Below are 19,565 nucleotides of genomic sequence, written 5' to 3' on the forward strand. Positions count from 1 at the left end.
ATCTAAGAATCACTATTGCAGGTCTAAGTCTTAATGAATGCCCCATGAATGAAGCAAACTCCATAGCTGACTCCGAACAACATACTGTCTGCTTCAGTAGCATTTGCAATATAATTTATAATTTGAAAATACCATGCAATAAGACACTAGGGTAAATTAATCCAGCACAACTAAGACACACGGTGTGTTGGCCACACCTTTCCCTCAGACCCAGTGCTTGGGGTTTTTTTCCCCTACTTACTTCACGCCAGCTCTCAGGCTTTGCATTTCCCTCATAACAGTCCCTGCTTTTCCACAGGAGCGCAAAAGAAAAAATGTTGCCCTTTCTGTAGCCCCTTTTTCAGCACATTTCCCCAATTCATACTGGTCAAGACAATTCACTTTAAGCAGTATATTATGCTGTCCATCCACTAATAGAATGTGGAAAACAGGGAATTTTTGCAGACTTATCAATTTATTTTTTTCCTGAAGCAGAATATGTGTGGTGAGAACAACTAGATTACTTCAGACTGGCCCTAAGAAAGCTAAACAGAGTTACAGTAGAAGTAAAGACTCAGGTCCTGATCCCTTACAACGATTTAACCATATGCAGAGCACTAAACAGGGATTTTTTGCCCTATATATGTCTCTCTCCAATTTTTCCACAGGGGATTACAGTTTTCTTAACCTATCCATCTCATTTGGGAGTTCCTCTTGCTTGGAAAGCACTGCTCTGATTCAGTTTCAGTTCCCAAAGTAGCGCAGAGAGGGACACTTACTTCCTCAGGCTGGAACAAATCTGGCCTGGCTTGAGGGACTGGAAGCTGGTTTGCAAAACCAGGAGCTGACTGGACCCTGCTCAAAGCTTTATCACTCCCTTTCAAGCAATGGCAAAGACTTGATCCCTGTGGAAATGGGTGGCAATGTTTCTGCTGATGATTTGATGCCACAGCTTCAACCCAACAAAATCATAACCCACCATTCATTTTCTAGGCCAGCAGTCAAATAGAAGCACTAAGCCATTTTGCCATCTTGTCATGAGAGGGGGAAAACTGATAAGTGGATTTAAAGAGCGCTCACCCATATGGAAATAAAATGCTGAAGTGCAAGGCAGGTATGCATGCTGTGAGAAGACGGGTCAGAGAATGTTCAAACCGAATCAATACATCCCAGCACTTTTGACTCAGCTCCTGGTGTGTGGAAAATCTTTATTATTGACTAAGGGGAGTTGATTCTTGGGGAAAGACACCTCTGAATCATCAAGGACTCTTCCTAAGGCCCAGTCAGGATCTCCTCCACCTCAGGGGTATCAAGAAAATCATCCATCAATAAAGCAAGAGTAGCAGAAGAGATGCCCTGAAGGCCCTATGATCATCATATTACAGTTAGTATTTTCCAAGATTTTTTAGTTTTTAAGTTACCCTAGTGAGGCGGGCAAACTGGTGCTAGGCTGCTTTGCCATCATGGTACTTGTTTGTAGGGCTGTGCCAAGCCCTGCTTTAGCAAATGAAAATGATCCCCCAGCCAGGGGGTCCCAGCCCTGAGCAGAAACACAGGCTCTCGTTCTGGTGATCAAGGACCACAAGTTTACTCAGCTCATCCCTGAACCCACACAGACTTACAGCCCTCGATCTGAGCCTCCCCTCCTCTCTTTTGGTTGAGCTGGAAGAGCCAAGGACCCCATTTCCTCTGCGTGCAGACAGGATTTTTAAACTACTTTTCGCTTCCTGGTGGCTAGGCTGCTGCAAAGCGCCCAGCACACCCTCCCTGGACAGCCAGCATGCAGCCACAGCTCCAGGTCTGCAAGGCAAAGAAACCCCCAGGTGACAAATCTGCAAAAGAAGAATGTGGGGATGGGACACAAACAGGGCAATAGCTGCCTGCATGCAGTGTCACAGCTTAGAGCTTGGGGTGGTGTAGGTGGGATGTCTGGGCTTTTTTTTTGTGCCCAGGAACAGCACCCTGCTGAAAGGGCACAGTCCTGCCCCTGAGTCCAGCTTTTCTAAGTGTTAGATGGAGGCATGCTGCAGCCCTCAACTCAAGCAATGAATCATGTTCCTTAAGCATTGTCAACAGAGGCTTGTTTCTCATTAAACCACCTGAAAGCAGATCTACTGACTGTCCCAAGAGGAAAATATAGAATAAAGGTATTTGTTTCCAGACACAGTTCAAAGGCAACAAAACTAAGAACTGCTGAAACAGAAACAATTATCGTTAATTCTTTTTCTGCAGACTGAGATAAATTCCCCAACTGACATTCAACTGAGGGAGAGCAGCATGGCAGAGATACTAGTCTACTGTTTCATGTTGTCCACATGGGGTGACATGAGGTAGCTTGAGAAGTGACAAATTAGTGGGACAAAAATCTCACTCTCAACTCCAGAGATGTAGATGGACATGAACTCATTGAGGTGAAAGATAGACTTACTGGCTTACAGCAGCATAATCAAGACCCTGGTCCCACAGCCGCTCAGTGAAATATGGCCAGACAAGGAAACACAGATGTGTTTAGACATAGATAGATAGATAGATAGATAGATAGATAGATAGATAGATAGATAGATAGATAGATAAAGAAATGCATCTGAATGTTCATGCCCCTTCTCTGCCAGCAGGTCCAGCTGACTCAGTGCAATTCTGATCTGAATTAGCAGAGCAGTGAACACTTACAGTCAGAAGCATCAGCTCTTTTCTGCAAATAGCAGGTTAAAACCTTTGCAGCTGGTAGAGGTGCAGGAGGCTTGATGTTGGCTGCAAGCCTGCTTTTTTTCTGATTTTTTTGTTTGTTTGTTTATATGTATTCCCTCTATATATGTAAAATGCATCTGTTTTTGTGAAAGGACACAGCTGCGCTACCTCAGTCTGGACTTTGAAATCATTGTTTCCCAGAGTGTACCTTATCTCTGTGCTTCCTGAAGAATTGCTGCAGTCTGGCATGCCTAAGAGTTAGGCTGTGATCAGGCAGATAGAGTCTTGGGAAATCCATATAGAAGAATTCCTGGCTGCTAGCTCTTCGGCTGCCTCAGGAACTCCGTTACAACTTTCCCAGGCTCTTGCTTTTCTAGCATACAGCATTCATGGCCTCCCAGTGGCTCTATGCCTGGGAAGGGTTGGCTACATGGCCATATGATGAATATGACCAGCACCATCATGGGTGCTGCTGAAAATTTTGTCACTGCTTGGTTTAGTAAATCAGTGCTTCTGTATCTCCCACACATAAACTGGAAATGAGCTTCCCATGCTCCGGCAGTTTGGCTCTGCAGTGAGATATCCAGGTAACCCTGCAACCTGAAGTCTGACTGATCATACCCACTATTTCCCTCAGGCAGCGAGCACTGATGGTGAGACACATGAGGAATGGCCAGGATGAGCCAGGAATGAGACAGACATCTCCCTTCCTGCCCTTCTGCAGCCAGAGAAAGACTGAAACCATGAGGTCCTTTGTTTCTCTCCAGCATATGAACAGTTGAATGACACCCTATCACTAAACCAGTTTCACATCCTTCTCCCATTCTCACATCTTTAGTCCACTTGGGCTTGGAGGAGAGAGTTGTGCAGCTGTGTTGGCCAGACTCCCACAAATCTTTGTCATTTGCTTTTTTTTTCCAAATAATTTTTCCTGGCTGTCCTCAGGGAAAGTCACTCAGATTATGACACTAGAATATGAAAAGAAGTGGTGACATTCAAGAAACTGAACAAATGGGTACATCATCCTCAGATGTGACAGACACCAGACATACCCCCCCCTCCTTTAGCTTTTGCTCTTTCCTTAAGCAAAGCTGAAAAAAAAAAAACAGCCTTCATGATTAATGAGAAAAAACATATTGAAAGTATCAATAATACATCATCTCAGATCACCACAGCCCTGACATCCTGCTTTTCATACCAAGGAGTATCAGAGGTGATTTGATTTTCCAAGAAACTTTACTAATTGCTCCCAATCTGTCAGAAAGCTTATTATCTCCTCTCTGCTATTATTTACTAATCAGCTGCATCCATTCCTATAGCCTATCCTTAAACCATCAGCTAAGAACAGTGCTGGACCCAAATGCTGGAGTCTTTTCTGGCATGCCCTGACCCTTAGCAGCATCTCCCAGTGCCCATGTGCTAAGTCCCAGTGTAGGAGGTGCACACTGTGGCAGGAAGAGTTGGAAAAATTTCTCCCCAGAGGTTGTCACTTTACACTCAGCATGCAGGATCTGGCATTCCTTTTGCTGCGTCATGCTACATCCAGCTTTCAGGCTCTGCCTTTCTGAACTGGCCCCAGCAGCAGCGGCCAAATGCTTTAACCACCTCTCACACGGTCTGGCTGGTCACGAACCAGTATGATTCCATCCCCTTCTGCCAGCTCTAGATAGGAGCTGGAGATCTCCGTGCCACTCCTGTGAGGCAGATGCTCACCTCCCCACAAGCCGTGGCTGCTGGCAGCAGTCCCGGGCAGTCCCACTGGGCAATGGCAGAAGGACCAAATGTCCCTACCCTCTTTGTCACTCCCGTGGGTGACATACCATATGGTCTGGCAACAGCTTTTGCACCACCAGCGCTTCTGTCCCTGATAAATAAAGAGACACCTGTGCGTCTGGCTGGCACCTTTCCCAAACACTCATGAGGGTATTTGTCCCAGGCCCATTAAAGCAAAGTCTTCCCCTTCATTTCAATGGGTTTCTTAAAAAGCTCAAAGAAAACCCCACATAACCCCAAAATATGCACCAGTGCAAGTGAAAGAACTTGAAATTAAAAAAAAAAAAAAGTAGGATTGAAATGACAAAAAAAAACCAGACACCGATTGCTTTGAGGATGTATGATAGCTTGTGTGCAAAAATGCCTGTTAAGATCACAGGTTTTCAGCATCAAATTCTATGTTAGCTAAGATTTTATTCTGTAGCTTTGATAAACAACTGAAACAATCTGGACTGGTGTTTATCATGTTTCAAATCCTCCGTTGCCTTAGGTATTATTTCTAGACAGCATGTGAAGCCAAGGCTTGTGTTCTTCAGTCCAAGAAGAATATTTTAAGAAAAAATATTTCAGCCCATCTCCTGAATCTACCTCCCGCAGAAGATCAGCTAAATAGAAGGTGAAAAAAAAACAAACAATCCACAGAAGCAAAACTCCTTTTCAGTGTTAAGGTAACACGGTTACCCTACAGAGAGCAGTGAGTGTGCAACAAAATCCAGGGTAAAGACCAGTGACCATTAGAACTATATCTATAGAAAATAATTCTATGTAATGTCAGACTATGGAATTTGAAATAAGAGCAGAAACTTTTCTGTTCACAGCGGTAAGTATCTGTTACATGCTTTCTAAGTCAGAATCAGAATGAAGGAGGTGGTAAAACCCAAATGAAACACCAAGGCTCTAGTGGAGCAATGCAGACAATAAAGCTTTTATATGCTGGTAGACGGGATGGGACAGGATAGATTTAACAGCCACTCTCAAAAATCGGAGAGTAATTTAAGTTGAAGGACATGTCTAGAAGTGACTGATCCAACCTCCTTCTCAAAGCAGGGCAAACTCCAGGTGAAGTCAGATTGTTCAGAGTCCTGGCTAGACACATTTTGAAAATATCCAAGGATGGAGATCCCACAGTCTCTTTGAACAACCTCCCCAGCATGTGTCCCCCATCATGGTGAAGAGTTTTTCCTTTAAACGCAGTAGGAATTCCCCTTGCTGCTATTCGCATCTGCTGTCCCTTGTCCTTTCACTGTGCAACTCTGAGAGAAGTCTGGCTCCATCTCCTCTATATCCCCCATTAGGCAGTTGAAGGCACCAGTTAAGATCCCAGCTCAGCTCTCTCTTCTCTGCACTAAGCCCTCATGCTTGCCTTAGACTCTCTTTGAATGGCATCCATTCCATCCTCCTCTGGACACTCAAACTCCAGTTTCCAATAACTACCTTGTACTGGGTCCCCAAGCTGGACACAGTGTCCTTGGAATAGCCTCACAAGTACCCAGTGGAGGGAAATAATTGCTTCCTTTGACCTGCTGGCTCTACTTTTGTTAACACTGCTGAATTTGCAGCTCTGCCTTCCTCACTGTAAGGGTACGTTACTGAGTCAGCTCGACCAGTCCACTGGGGCCCACCACTCTTCTTCTCAGCCTCCAAGTCCCTTGGATCTAGATCCCCCAGACTGCAGCCTCTGCTGCTGTCTAGCATTATTCCAGCAAAGATGTAAGTCTTTGAATTTATCTTTATTGACAAATACCCTGCCTAATTTGGTTTCAGGAGTGATAGGAAAACCATATTGAAAGCCTTGCTAAAGAAGACAAGTCATAAATTCAGTAATAAATTCTAGGGAAATAATTTAAGGCATAAATACAGAACATGAACACAGATCCCTGTCCTGTTCAATAGTTTTAGCACCAAACAACTTCTGAGAAAGCCCTGAGCATTTTTGGCAAGGAAGATGCAAAACATCTTAATGATGTCAAAGCTCTATTTCAGCAAATTATCTTGGATACCACAAACACCTCAGATGCAGCTGTATGGCACTCACTCTACATCATTCTCCCTGCCAAGGAGTTCAGCACACGTGGGGCTTGAGGTTGTCACAACTACATTTTGTCTAGTGTCCCAGCTAGTTGATTTATAACTAGCTGAAGGCTCTTAATGGTGTTGATTGTTGTAGGTATATTCCAAGAACCTTTTGGTACAAAAGATAATTTCAAGAGTTACAACTCAGTTACCGTTTCATTAAGGAACACACACAATTAAGCAAAATAAAGATTAATTTGAGGGCCAGGAAGGGAGATTGGTACGTGAAAGTGGTATAATAAGGAATTGCAGGATGACTTTCATGTAAATATTATAAAAACATAGCAACATTTCACTGTGTGTTATAATAAAAGATAAAAATAGCTCTTGATAGCAAAAGATGACAAAGAACTGTAAGATCAGCGAGCAACACACAGAACTCCAGAGCCAAGAAGGGATTGGGAGCAAAATAGTATTTGGTCACCTACCTAAAACTGAGAAAGCATCTAAAGTGCCATTGAAATCAAGTGGCTGATAACTAAACACATGTGTTTAGAAATTATTTATACAACAAAAGTCTGGAGTAGTATATTAGGAAAGTATGCTCTGGATGAAACTGTTCTACTTGTCTAAAGAGACAAGGCTACATGTATTTATAGAAATGGTACAGGTTTAATTTGCCTAAAGGTTCAGGATTGGGGAAGAGACAAGAGCAAATTTACTTGAACTAAATTCACTTGAATTTCATCACAATCACAAATCACATCACTCCTGCTAGATGGTTAATTTAATTTCTGACTTTTCCTAGTGACATGGTAGCTGAATCAATACCTCCAGTCTATTTCAGTCCTTTCTACTGAAAAGGTTATCGATGTTTCATTTAAGCATACTCATTTGATCAAAACCATTCAGCCTTTTCTGTTGATTTTTCACCTTTCTCTCAAAGATTTATTTTTTTCACATTGTACATTAGATAGATTGTACTTTTCTTTATGGAAAAAGGTTTTCTAAATCAAAGTAAGAACAAGCAAGCCTCTCATTAGCAACAAGAAAAACAGAAATAAATCTAGACTCATTCAAAAAGTAGGCTGTAATCTTTTCTAATTATTTCCATAACTCTAAGGAAGCCACATTTCCCAAGAGAACATCTGAGATAATCCTTGAATATTAAGAAATGAGCGGAAAATGCAGCAGATTTAGCAGGCAAATTGGAGAGAGAAAGAGAGGATTGAGCACCTGGGAAAGAGACATGCTTCAGCATTCATTAGACTGGCTGTTATTTCTCACAGTGTGGAAAAAAGCATCCATCACTTTTCATTTCTCAGTCACATGGATGATTCAGAGAGTTTTATACTACAAATAATTCTATTTTTAAAAAAATAAGTATTTCAAGTACCTGATTGTTATATGAGCAGCAGGCATGGGTATGAAATTTTGCCAGAAGGGCTTAGAAAATACTTTTTAAAATAGTATCCAGGATGAGAATTGTGCCACATAAATATTTTATTTAATAGCTCTCAGCAAATTAATATCCTTGCTCTTGCCCTCTACCTCTTTAGATGAAAATGCCTAATTTTGTCTTACTACTAGGAGTAGTAGGAACATGTTTTCTAACTGAGAAATGCTGGACACTTGTCCTCTTAAAACATGGAGCTGTTGGGTTTTTGCAAAATTTCTCTTGGAAACACTGCAAAGACTTTTCCTCCGCTGTAGAAAATGTGTACAGCTCTGAGAAGCGAGTTTCTTTCCAATGAAATACTCTTAGAAAACACTGTGAGCACTTTTTGCATTTGTTTTTCAAGCAGTTGCAGTCCCAATGCAACCAGTTATTCACAAATCAACCATGGCTGCTCCAGAGGACTGTATTTGCAGTTCCTAAAGGCTCAGAAGACCAAGTTCAGGTAATGTTTTTTCCATTGGATAGCTTATGACTTTTTTCCTCTCTCTTGCTTTTGGATGAGGCTTTGAAAATTTGGGACTGACTACCTCCTCATGTGAAGATGGAGGGTTAGCAGGAGCAGCCGTGGAAGACCAGATGCCCACTACCACATCCACCTCCCTCTTTGGAGAGTGCTGCCCTATGTGTGGTCCCCTCTGCCCCAAAAAAAAATCTTTCCTGGGAAGCTCCAGTAAAGAACTGGGCACTGCTCCCTCTCCGTTAGGCAAAGAGGAAAGAATTTAATGCTGTCTTAAAGATCTCAAGCCCTGCTATAGCAACAGAGCAAATGCTCATTGAGCACAGTGAGAGGAAAAGGGTTTGAAGTGATGTTTCAGTGGTTCCTTTCAGCTCAGCAGTATCCAACAGACTTCAGTAAAACAGGAAGGAGGCCTAAAATTTACATATGCATGCATGTGTATAAGCTATCCCCTCTCTCTTTGCATGCATACATTTATGTATGCATATAAATGCCCCCAAAAGCTACGATATGTTGAGCTTTCTAGACTGACATTATATTATACTCTTTAATCTTAACCTATTTCGCAGATGAACCGGCTCTTCTGAATTCCTGAATTCTGTAGGAACAAGGAGGGAAGCTTGTGTCTTTGGTATTTTCATATGAAACATGGTGACCCAGCTAGATGCTGATTTTAATAGTCCCTTTTTTCTTTCTTTTTTTATCTGTACTTTTAGCATGTGTAGAGGCATTACTTTTCATATACCAACAATTCATTTTACCTGAAAAGATGTTACACACAAATTAAGGTGGGTATCTCTCTCTTCCCTTGTTTCTCACCCCTCACATTAATTACAAGCAGAAAGCACAAACGACACTACATACTCCGCAGCATCTGCTCAGGCCTTAATTAATCCAATCTTCACATGGTCCCCATGGCAACAATGCTCAACAGGCTCCCTTGTCTTGGAATATTCAATAGAGCATCTTACACTACATATTTTATTCAAATTATGGCCACAGAATTATTTCTGTGTTCGCAATGTAGTGGCAGCCTTGATGGGAACAGTGCGAGTCCTTGCTCTACTTGACCTCTCCTCGTGCATGACCTCATTAAAATGTATAATAGTGTTCAAGCTAAGTCACATTAAAGCAGACATGCTCTTTTTCAAAGCCTAGAAGGCAGCCCATTACCACTTTTTTACATTTAAAAGAAACTCTCAGGTTTCATAAACTGATTAGGAATATTTTGCAGTGCTGCACTTGCAACTCATATCATAAAGGCAAGTATGAAAATATCAACAGCAAAAAGGTATTTCCTTGGTGTATTTCCCATCTCTCTAGTCCTACTATCTTATCAGCTTATGCTTCAAGCATGTGTTTTGGCAAGGTGTGATCTCCATTATTTAAATGTTAACAGAGGCTGAAGTAACAGCGGCTATTACAGAAAATGGAAGAGCTACTTACTTCAGTTACTGGGTGGCAAGGGATCCTCATTCTTGGTTTTTGGCCACACTCTCTTTAGCTATGTTGAACAAGGCACTGGATGTGTGATGACTAGATGTCTCCACCACGATGCCATCAGACTGCTCTGCCAGCTAGGTGGCAGGACCCCTGCTTCTCAGGAAGGAAAAGCTCATCTCAGCCCTCTGGTGAAGGTAGCCCTGACGGCCAAAGGCCAGGAGCAACCCATTGCCAACACAGCTTCTCCCATAGCCAGCATGGCACTGGGAGACTGTTTGGATAAAACCTCTTAGGCCAGGCCCAAAAAGGGAAGCATGCGTTGTCCCCGCTGTTTCCCACGTCGCATGTACCCAGCAAGCCTCTTCTCCAGGGCCGGCTGTGGGAATGGGCCAGGAGAGAACCCCTGTGCCCCAGTTCAGGCTCGCTTGATGGGGCTGGAGCAGGGTGCTCCATGGGCCCAGAATCACACCCTCCAGTTACCATCCTCTAAACCCACTAATTATCCTGTGTTAAAAACAAACAAACAAAAAAAAAACCAAACAAAAAAACCCCAAGATGGTAAAATAGTGACAAGTGACTCAGGAAGGGAGCTGGGTATAACAGCAGGTGGGGAGCAGGCAGGAGCAGGCGGCTTCAGGCTGTGACTGCGCACCCATGGCAAGTGGATGGAAGGCACAATGCCTTGGAAAACCTCAGTGTGTTTGCATCTCATACACTGCCATATCTTTCCTCTGAGTATTAAATTACAACTTTAAACACTGGCAGCATACACAGAGAGTTGAAAAGAATTATTTTGCTATTGTATGCAGACAACTATGCTGCTCTGAAGGTATGTACAAATTAAATTTTAATCTGAGTCCAGGGATAATCTAATTATTACTTCCTTTTGAAGTAAGAAGAACAATATTTACTGAGTAAATTATGGACCTCTAAAGGTAAAACTTGCTTTGAAGATTAAACAACACACATGTTGTTAGTTATTATAACCATACTCGACCCTTGTTTCTTTGTAAAAATTTAAATGAATTTTGAATTTTTCACAGAGATGTTGCATTTCAGGAGGCACTACTTCACATTCTTGTCAAATGTCTTTTAACAGTAGCTGAAACAGCATTGTAACAGAGACCACCAAATACATGAGAAGCTGCTTGTGTGATACATGTAGTGCACAGCTAGTCTGCAACGCAGAAGAAATCCCCATTTTAGCATAGAGGGGACACTGACAGCATGAGGAAACCATCCTCACCACCATGGGCCGAGCTTGTGAGCCACCTCCCCACACACTCACATCTCTGCTCTTGGGAGAAAAGCCCTGGCCAGATGCCTGCTGGAAAGGGCCCAGACCATCCTGGGTTTGTGCTAGGAGGGCGATCACGGCATAGCGATGGACCTAGAGGAAAGACTTGGAACCTCCAGGAGAGTTTAGCAGCTCCAGCAGGACCAGCCCGTGCAATCTTAGACTCCTCCTCTGCCAACTGTGGATCCTTGGTCCATGAAAAACCTTTCCATGGATGGAGATAATACTTCCTGCTAGCTGACTGTGAATTCTTCAATCATATTAAACCCAGTCTATCATATTCAGCTTTACTTTCAGCACTAGAGCTACCCAGCGATTTAATTACATACTAAACCCCAGTTAACAAAATCCCAAATGAAATAACAGCAAATTATTGTTATATCAATGTGATTTCATAGAATGCCTATGTGGATTTTTTTTCATCAGTAACTCCCTGAACACAGTACAGAAGAAGTGGTTTCCGCTATTTCTTGTGCTGTTTATTTCCCTAATCACTTATTTCTGAGTCCATATCACTTTATCTGACAGTTCATAATCTGAGTTTGAAAAACATCATGTTGAAGCGGAACATTTTGTCTGAGTCTTTCAAACTTGGACTCAGGTCTGCATGTTCCAAATATCTGATGGCCTTCAGATCTCTTTTATGTTCAGGCCCATCTCTGTAATTACCCCAGAATCGCTGATAGAAGTTGCAGAAATAATAGGTTGGAAACATCTGAGCAACGTTTAGGGAAATGTTTCTGCTTATCAGAAGCCAATCAGGAAATTAAGTGGTGAGCACTAACTGAGTTACATTTAATTGAAATTATAGATGGAAGGACTGCCTTCTGGGGAATTTCAGTTGCCCAGATGTTCTGAGCTCCCAGTTTCCCAGAAGGAAGACTATTTTGAGTTTGGTATCTGTAAAGCATGCTCTGTTAGTCTTGTTCAGAATATTCAAGAAGTATGTTGGAGTCCCAGCCATCTCATGGAGTTTTTAGTTCATGAGACTCCAATGCAGTCATGCCTGCAGGACAAGCAGAAGTCACTAACCTTTTATGGATTAATTAAACTGCTTCCCCTCTTTTTGCCAGTCTCACGCAAAGCTGATATATTGTCCTTGAAAGTTGTTATCCTGACCTCTTTGAAGAATTGTGTTGTAAATAAAATGAGAACAGCTGGAGTCAGAATTAGGAATGGAACTGTTTCTGCTGTGCAAACCAAGATTTCCAGTAAAACAGCTGATCTTCCCTACCCTTTGTCAATAATTACTTCATATTGTGAAATGCCCTTCAGTGCTCAGCATTCATTTTACATGCCAAGAGTTATTTCTCAAGGTAAGCCACCTTTCAAAACCTGCACACAACCATTCAACCTGAAGATAGGTACTGGAGGGATGAAAGCCAGACAGGGGGGTGACCTGACCGACGTACGAGCTGCCCCAGGGCCCTACCGCTCCCCTGTGCAGCAAAGCAGGGTTGAACATGCAGCTGACTCCCAGCATGACCTGTGGCACCAGCTTCAGCAGCATCAAATGGCTCGGTCCTCCCACAGCTAGATTTTCTGGATTACCAAGCTGCCAGCACCATCCAGCTACAGCCATGTACCAGTCTCAGAGCTGGAACCCTTCTCTCCACACTCACCATTCCTGTTAAGGTCCATCTGGAGGAACATGCCTCGTAGCTCACCTGCAACATTAGCAAGCATCTGTAGTTTCTCAGGGAGTTCACTCCCCATCCATGGATCAGCCACAAGGAAGCTTTGCCTCCTGTACCCCTGAGTTTCACCTGGTGGTAAAAAAAATCTGCTGTGTGCCAGACATAGAAAAATGCCAATCATGCTCTCCAGTCTGGAGCTTTAGATGTTTACCAAGCACTTAAAACCAAAGAAAATTATCTTCATAAATCTTCCTACAGAAAGCCTGGGCAGGAACTGGACAGTAGTTTGGTTTGCTTAAGACATGTTCCACAGCTTTCAACAGCAGCTACAGGATTTCCTAGTCTCATGACTGTCCTGCTCAGACATTTTGTATGGCTGTAGTCTAGATATCAAATGAAGGTCAGCCAAGGCCAGGACATCATTTCCATGGTGGGACAGAGTCTCCAAACAATCTGGAAGAAGGAAGGGGATCTTACTCACAGATACAGCTATGTGCAAGCTTTTTCTGTCCATAGGGCATTTAGAAACACTGCCAAATCTCAAAGTAAACAACTGATTTGATGTGTGCTTCAAAGAAGGCCACACCGCAGCTTTGGATCCTCAAGGTTCATGTGACTTCCTTCACCTGCAGCATTGACACTGTCCAGCCTTCATTGAGATACAAGCTGTTTTGATATCACTTAAGCATCAGGTACTTGGAGATAATTTGATGAAGTTCATGGCCCCTTGTCAGTTCACCTGGTGGCTGCACACAGGTTTAAGATCAGACAACATCTGGTCATGTGGGACTCTGCAAAGGAAAGTAACATCAGCAGAGACAATTTCACTCCTTCTGATGTTTTCTTTTTTACTAAAAAATTGAGTACTTCACTCTGAAACCTTACTCTACACACATACGGGACATCAGCAGCATCAAACAGCACGAAAAGCTGGAGAGAGGCCCCAGAGGATGAGAATGGTTACCTTCCACTGACTGAAAGCAGAAGATGCTCAGGTAGTGCTATTAAAGCTATTTTCGTCCTCTTGGCTGCCTTTGTAGCTTGATTGGGCTTGGTTTGATGAGTTTATAATTGACCTACAATGGCTTGTTGTGGCATTCATTCAGCAGTGCGTGTATGTAGAAAAAGACAACTGCGTGCATATAGGAAAAGAGCAACATTCTAATTTCAAGTGAGGCATTACTTACTTTAACCAGGAACAACACCAATTTCTCCTGTTTCTTGCACTACTCAAGAGGAGCACGAGTAGGTCTACAGCTTGACCTGAGCATCCTCAAAGAGTTGAACACAGGCAATGCAGGCATCCCATTTGTTCACGTGCATAGGAGGGCAGGGGGCTCATGCTGGTCTTGACAAGCTGTCTTCGGCTCATGGCATTGTTCATCCGTGCAAGGCTTTGTTGTTAGCAGTGGTAGCCTGGGTTAGTGAAAGGTTGACGCCTCTGCACAGCTCCTGTAGGCATGGTTTGGCAGTTTTATAGAAAGCTGATAAGAAAGTTCCCTTGGGTCTGTTAAGCAGCTGCCATAGGAGAAATTCATTGTTTAAACTCACATGCTTCACTGTCACTTTAATAAATATCTGATCCTCGCTCCATCTGGCACTGGATTTTAAAAATACGGCATCAAAACAGTTCTCAGATTACCAGTCTAACAAACAGTAAGCAGTGTGATAATTACTGATTTTTTTTTCTCCAAATAAAAAAGCTTGTTCCATGAAGGAGCCTAGAAAACATCCCATGGTCACGGACACTCTCCCTGCCTTCCCTATACCCAGAGTGCCTTTTTCACATTTCTTTTCTCTCTTCCTGGTCTTCACCCAGGATATGTCAAGACCCAACCTCAGAATTTGGTGGGTGCTGCAGACCTCCCTGTGGCAGACCTATTCCATGTAAGGGCTGGGAACATCCTTATCTGAGACTGGGCAAGCAAGGAGAAGAGGAAGAAACTTCTGCATAGCTGATACCCAGGACAGGAAACACAGCCCTCTGGGAATCTGGGAGTCAACTACCGACCTGGCTACAGCTGCTGCCAACACTGCTCTGCATGTCAGTGAAAAACATTGATATTCTCAGATGACGTACCTGGACCATTTCACCACCACAGCCCACAAAACACTGCAAATACCTCCACAACCCTCTTAGTCTTTGGTGATCTCCTGATAGGAGAAGCCTAGTAGTCTATTGTCTGATGCACTTTTGCAGAGCAAAGGGTTGTATTAATAAGAACACTTTAGATTAACTCCAGCAAAGTTAACCTTTGAGGTTTTTCCTTTATATTGAAGAAATTAAACACTCTGGTTTCACATCAGCCTGCCAAAGGGAGCCTTTATGCAAAATTCAAGCCATTGAATTCAGACCATCTTCACAGCCTTATCTCAGAACCTGGCAGCAAGTGAGAGAGGAAAACCTTTTTAGTTGTTCTTACGACTAAGACTACCAAGAATATTCACAGCTGCTTCTGCAGTGCTTCTACATACAGATCTTTACTAAAGATGAGAAAACAACAAATACATCCATTTATCTTGGCAAAAAAAAAAGTCACAAGGAAAGTCACACAAGGAAAACTGCCTCATTTGCAACTCTCCTTTTCTTTCAAAATTCAGTCAGAGCAAGTGGTACACATTACTTGCTGCAGCACAACCTCTTTGCTTTCCTCTGAATGAACAACACCACGGACGTGATTTTACCAGCTCTATGGCACATTACTACAGAATTTGCACTTAACTTGATTAAGAAGCAGTGAAAACTCTTACTCACTTTTCTAAGCTAAATGTGTGGCACATAAATTAATGCAGCCCACAGGGAACTCCAAGTACAACGATTCATGTTGCTTAGATGGCAAATATTAACAGACTTTTTTTCTTTTAATCACTTTAGTAAACAATCTTTGGAGAGTTTTGCTAGGAGCTTAATCTGTATTTAATTTAGTAATTTGAAAATTACATGGAAGAGCTTTGTGAAAAATATCTTAAAAATGCAACTGTGTTGTATACTTCAACAATCAAACACAAAGACAAGTGACGTATTTGCTCTATTCTGGGTTCATTCTGTAAAGGACTGAATGCATAAATCCAAGGTTCTGAATTCAGCCCACTGAAAGCTTGAGCCCCTCATTAATCCCTTCTTTACCATTTTTATAGATTTACTGAAAAAAAAAAAGCTTTGTTACTAGTTTTCCTTAAAAAAAAATCTCTCAAAGTTGTTAGATATGACAGCTTTACTAGCATACAACAACAATAAGGAAAAAATGCTGGATGAAGTCTAGGTGTTACAGTAAAAAAAAATCTTTCCTTGGTTAAATGATAGAATAAAGTTAAAGAAAAAAAAAAAAAAACAAAAACAAAGAGAAAACCCAGCCCAGTGCAGTGGACCTTTGCAGTACAGTGCTTAATTTAAACACTGAAATGAATGACTACATTCGATTTTGAGCTTTCAGAGGCAAGATGCCTTGGGAAGCATGGCAAAAAGAAAACACAATATGTGGGGTGAGTTAAAAATGACAGGCCTTGTAAATAAGCCCACTTCAAAATAATTTAATAAAGGTAAAGTGGAGAACTTCTGAATATATTTTTCTAGTTAAAAAAGAAGAGAAATCATGAATACATGCCTGACAGTGACTGAAAATGCAGCCTGCTAAAATGGCTGAGTCTCATTGGGGCTACATTTAAATTCTTTTAAGTATTAAGAAATGCCTAAATAATGGACAGAGTTCAGGGGTGCATAATACATCTTGTTATAAAGAGCACCTGCTGAGACCATACTGGCCTGTAGTTTAAACATTTTCTACAATTAAAATACCTAAATCTAAAGGCCACCTGTTTCCTGCCTTTGCCTTCCTTGACTGCCAGAAGTTTTACTGTAAACACAGGTGAGCAAAATAAGATGCTGCCTGATGTTAGGGGACTCAAGGAATTTGCGCAACAGCTGAGGTCCCAGCCAGCCACTTTTCAACTCCAAGCCCTTCAATTAAAACTGATGAGAGAAGCAGTATCCTCTCTTCCTCTCCCAGTGGCAAGACGCTTACACTGGAATTCCCACACTGGGCTGGGACAGCAGCTATCCATCCAGCAGCTTGAATTTGACAGTAACCAGTACCAGATGTTTCAGCAAAGGCACAATAAAATGCAGAAAGAGTAATTGTGGAGAAAACTACTCAGTTTTTCCTAATTTCCCACTGGTCTCTGGGCAACATATGTATCCTGGGACACACTGCATCCCAAGAAACTGGTCTGGGTATTCAGAAATTTGCCAAGAAGTGTCCAGATGGCAACCTGGAATTCATTGCTGACTGGTAAAATAGGGAGGTTGTGGACTGTCCTTACTGTAGAACCCATAAGAGAGGTTGGATTCCCATTTTAATTTTAGTCTAACTGAATTGTAAAGAAGGTAAAACTTTTCCAGAAATTCTGAAAAGGTTTTTTCTCTTATAAGGAGACATATTAAAGAAGTGCTGTCAGGTGAGCGGGAGTCTTGAAGGCTGGAAATAGAAACTGGAAAATACATCTGCAGGCAAAATTTTTCCCTGATGACAGTGGCACACCAATTAACACCAGCTGGGAATCAGGTGCTGCTCATTGAGAAGGTCAGTTGCTCAGTTGTTAGCCCAGGATATCAACTGAACAGCTAGGCTGGTAGCCCAGTAAAACACAACTCTGAAAGCTCCGCTGCTGACTATTCCCAATAGCACACTAATCCCTCGAAGAGAATCTTCTGCATCAGAAAACTCTTGCTGACAAACATCTACTATCTAAAACTCTGCCCCTTGCAAGAGATTTTGCCCAACGCAAGGCTTAGGGTAAAATGGAAACTATATGACACTTGGGGCTTATCCAGACAAATGGGCAGGGGCATTCTTGCGCTCCTGTGCCCGTGAGCTGGACAGATGTGAGGCAGCTGTGATCCAGGAGCTGCGCAGCTGCATCCCTGCTGCATCACTGCCGATCCCATCAGCCAAGCTAAGCAGCACCTGGCCAGTCCAGAGAGCTGCCCATGCCTGCTCGAATAGGCGCATCCTTGGTTTTCCCAGCTGAGGTGCTCGGAGAACAGCTTTGGCTGTGCTAAACCAAGGCAGGTGCATCTGCAGCAGGGCAGAGTGCAAACCAGGTAAGATTTTAATCTTTTTCCTCCTGTTTTCAAATGTCTTTGGAGGACTTGACAATGAATCAAAGCTACAGTTTTGCAGAAATGCACAGAACATTTATTCAGTTTGACAGAAGTGTACAAATATTTCTGAAAGACAAAAAGGCACAAAACAGGTCCTGGTTTCTTACTGCCTAACACACAGATGATCCTGTGAACCTGAACGCAGGAAGCTAGCTGGCTCCTACATGGGAAAACAGTGGAGTTTCAGAAGGGTTCAGTCAACTAAAAGCCTATTATTTTTCCCCTTTCTTTTCTTTTGACCAGTGAGATGGTTTCATCTGGCAAATTTGAATGCAGAAAAGCACTTAGTGAAATGAGGTACAGTTATAACACAATAACAAACTGATTTACAGCATCTCTGCACAGAAACTGGCAATAGTACCAAAATGATGATAAGCTTTGGGACATGAACAAACACTTACAATTATGCAATTATGTTGAGACCATAAAAAACATCCTCTTCTGAGCCGTTCCTGAGCCAGGGGATAAGGAAAATGACCCAACAGTTAAGAGCACATAGCACATTTCAGCCAATACCATAGCCATCATTCTTACACTGCTATCTTCTTACGTTGTATCACAATTGTTAGAAGGTTACTGATCCATACTTTGAAATCTCAAATAGCAGGCCCATTCCTCTCAGCTTGCCCTTCTGAAAAAGAGGAGTCAAGAGAAAATAAACACTAGCTTTCACAGCTCTTGGTGGCATCTTTCCAAAATGTTATGTCTCCCCTGCTACTCATTGCTTCTTGTAAAGCATTTTAAATCATGTCATAAATTAAAGATTATAAAACAAAGGCTTAAAAATAACTTAATTGTTATATTTATCATGGGGAAAATCTTGCATTGAATATTAAATACTATCTTTAAAGCCACTTAGTCATACAGAGAGCAACTATGGACATTTAGAAAAGGAAACACAATTATATTTCTGAAGTGCTACTGAGATTAGGAAACGAGCCATCAGAGGTAAACAATCTTCTCCTCTACTCTCCCTCCACTTTCTGCATCCTGCAGGCTTTCAGGCTGGTGGTTCAAAACCAGTGCGTCTACTCGTGGTGGCTGGATGAATCCCTGGTTTGGACCGCTTGTTTGGGGACTCTGGATCTGTGATGCATTCAGATCTGGAACACACAAGAAAGGACATGTGACATCTTCTGCATGCCTGTGACATCGTAAAGAGCAAATTCTGACTTTTTCATTAGCACTATTTTCTACTTTTCTGCATCTGTCTAGAAAGGAAAATACTGCTGTATCACAAATTCTACTGCACCTTGTGAGAGGTACTTCACCGAAATCTGTTCAAGTCTGTCCACTGTCATCCAAGGGATGACCACTGTCACTGTTTTTACAGTAAAATAAATTTATACTCATACTTCACTAATCAGACATACAATAATGGAAAGGTATAAAAGCTGTCAGAGTTGGGCTGGAGCACATACAGCATATAATTAGTACATTTATTAGTAGTAATACAATTGTAAAATTAATACTGTTTCCGTCATTACACAGAATTCTATTTACAAGCCTTCCTTTTATGGAGGGAGAAGAATCGACTGAGTAAACCGAGTTAAAAGTCTACTTGACTGGCACTTACAGTCTGTAATAGATGTATAATTATTCAGCTTTTTCTGCCAAGTTTATCTGCGTTTATTTGCACAAACTACCTACTCTACTCT

At 42.1% G+C, this 19,565-nt stretch overlaps 1 protein-coding gene across 1 annotated transcript in view; it reads right to left on the reverse strand.

Moving 5' to 3' along the window:
* Positions 1-17,913: 17,913 nt before the first annotated feature.
* ARHGEF28 (Rho guanine nucleotide exchange factor 28) overlaps positions 17,914-19,565 on the reverse strand; it is a 121,086-nt gene continuing 119,434 nt past the window's right edge. Inside the window, exon 36 of the mRNA XM_086770867.1 lies at positions 17,914-19,010. Within this exon, the coding sequence (XP_086626993.1) occupies positions 18,850-19,010 (161 nt within the window). The 3' untranslated portion in view covers positions 17,914-18,849. The remainder of the gene's footprint in view (positions 19,011-19,565) is intronic.

This window comes from Chlamydotis macqueenii, chromosome Z (assembly GCF_036417535.1).
Source record: "Chlamydotis macqueenii isolate bChlMac1 chromosome Z, bChlMac1.mat, whole genome shotgun sequence".
Taxonomy (NCBI): domain Eukaryota; kingdom Metazoa; phylum Chordata; class Aves; order Otidiformes; family Otididae; genus Chlamydotis; species Chlamydotis macqueenii.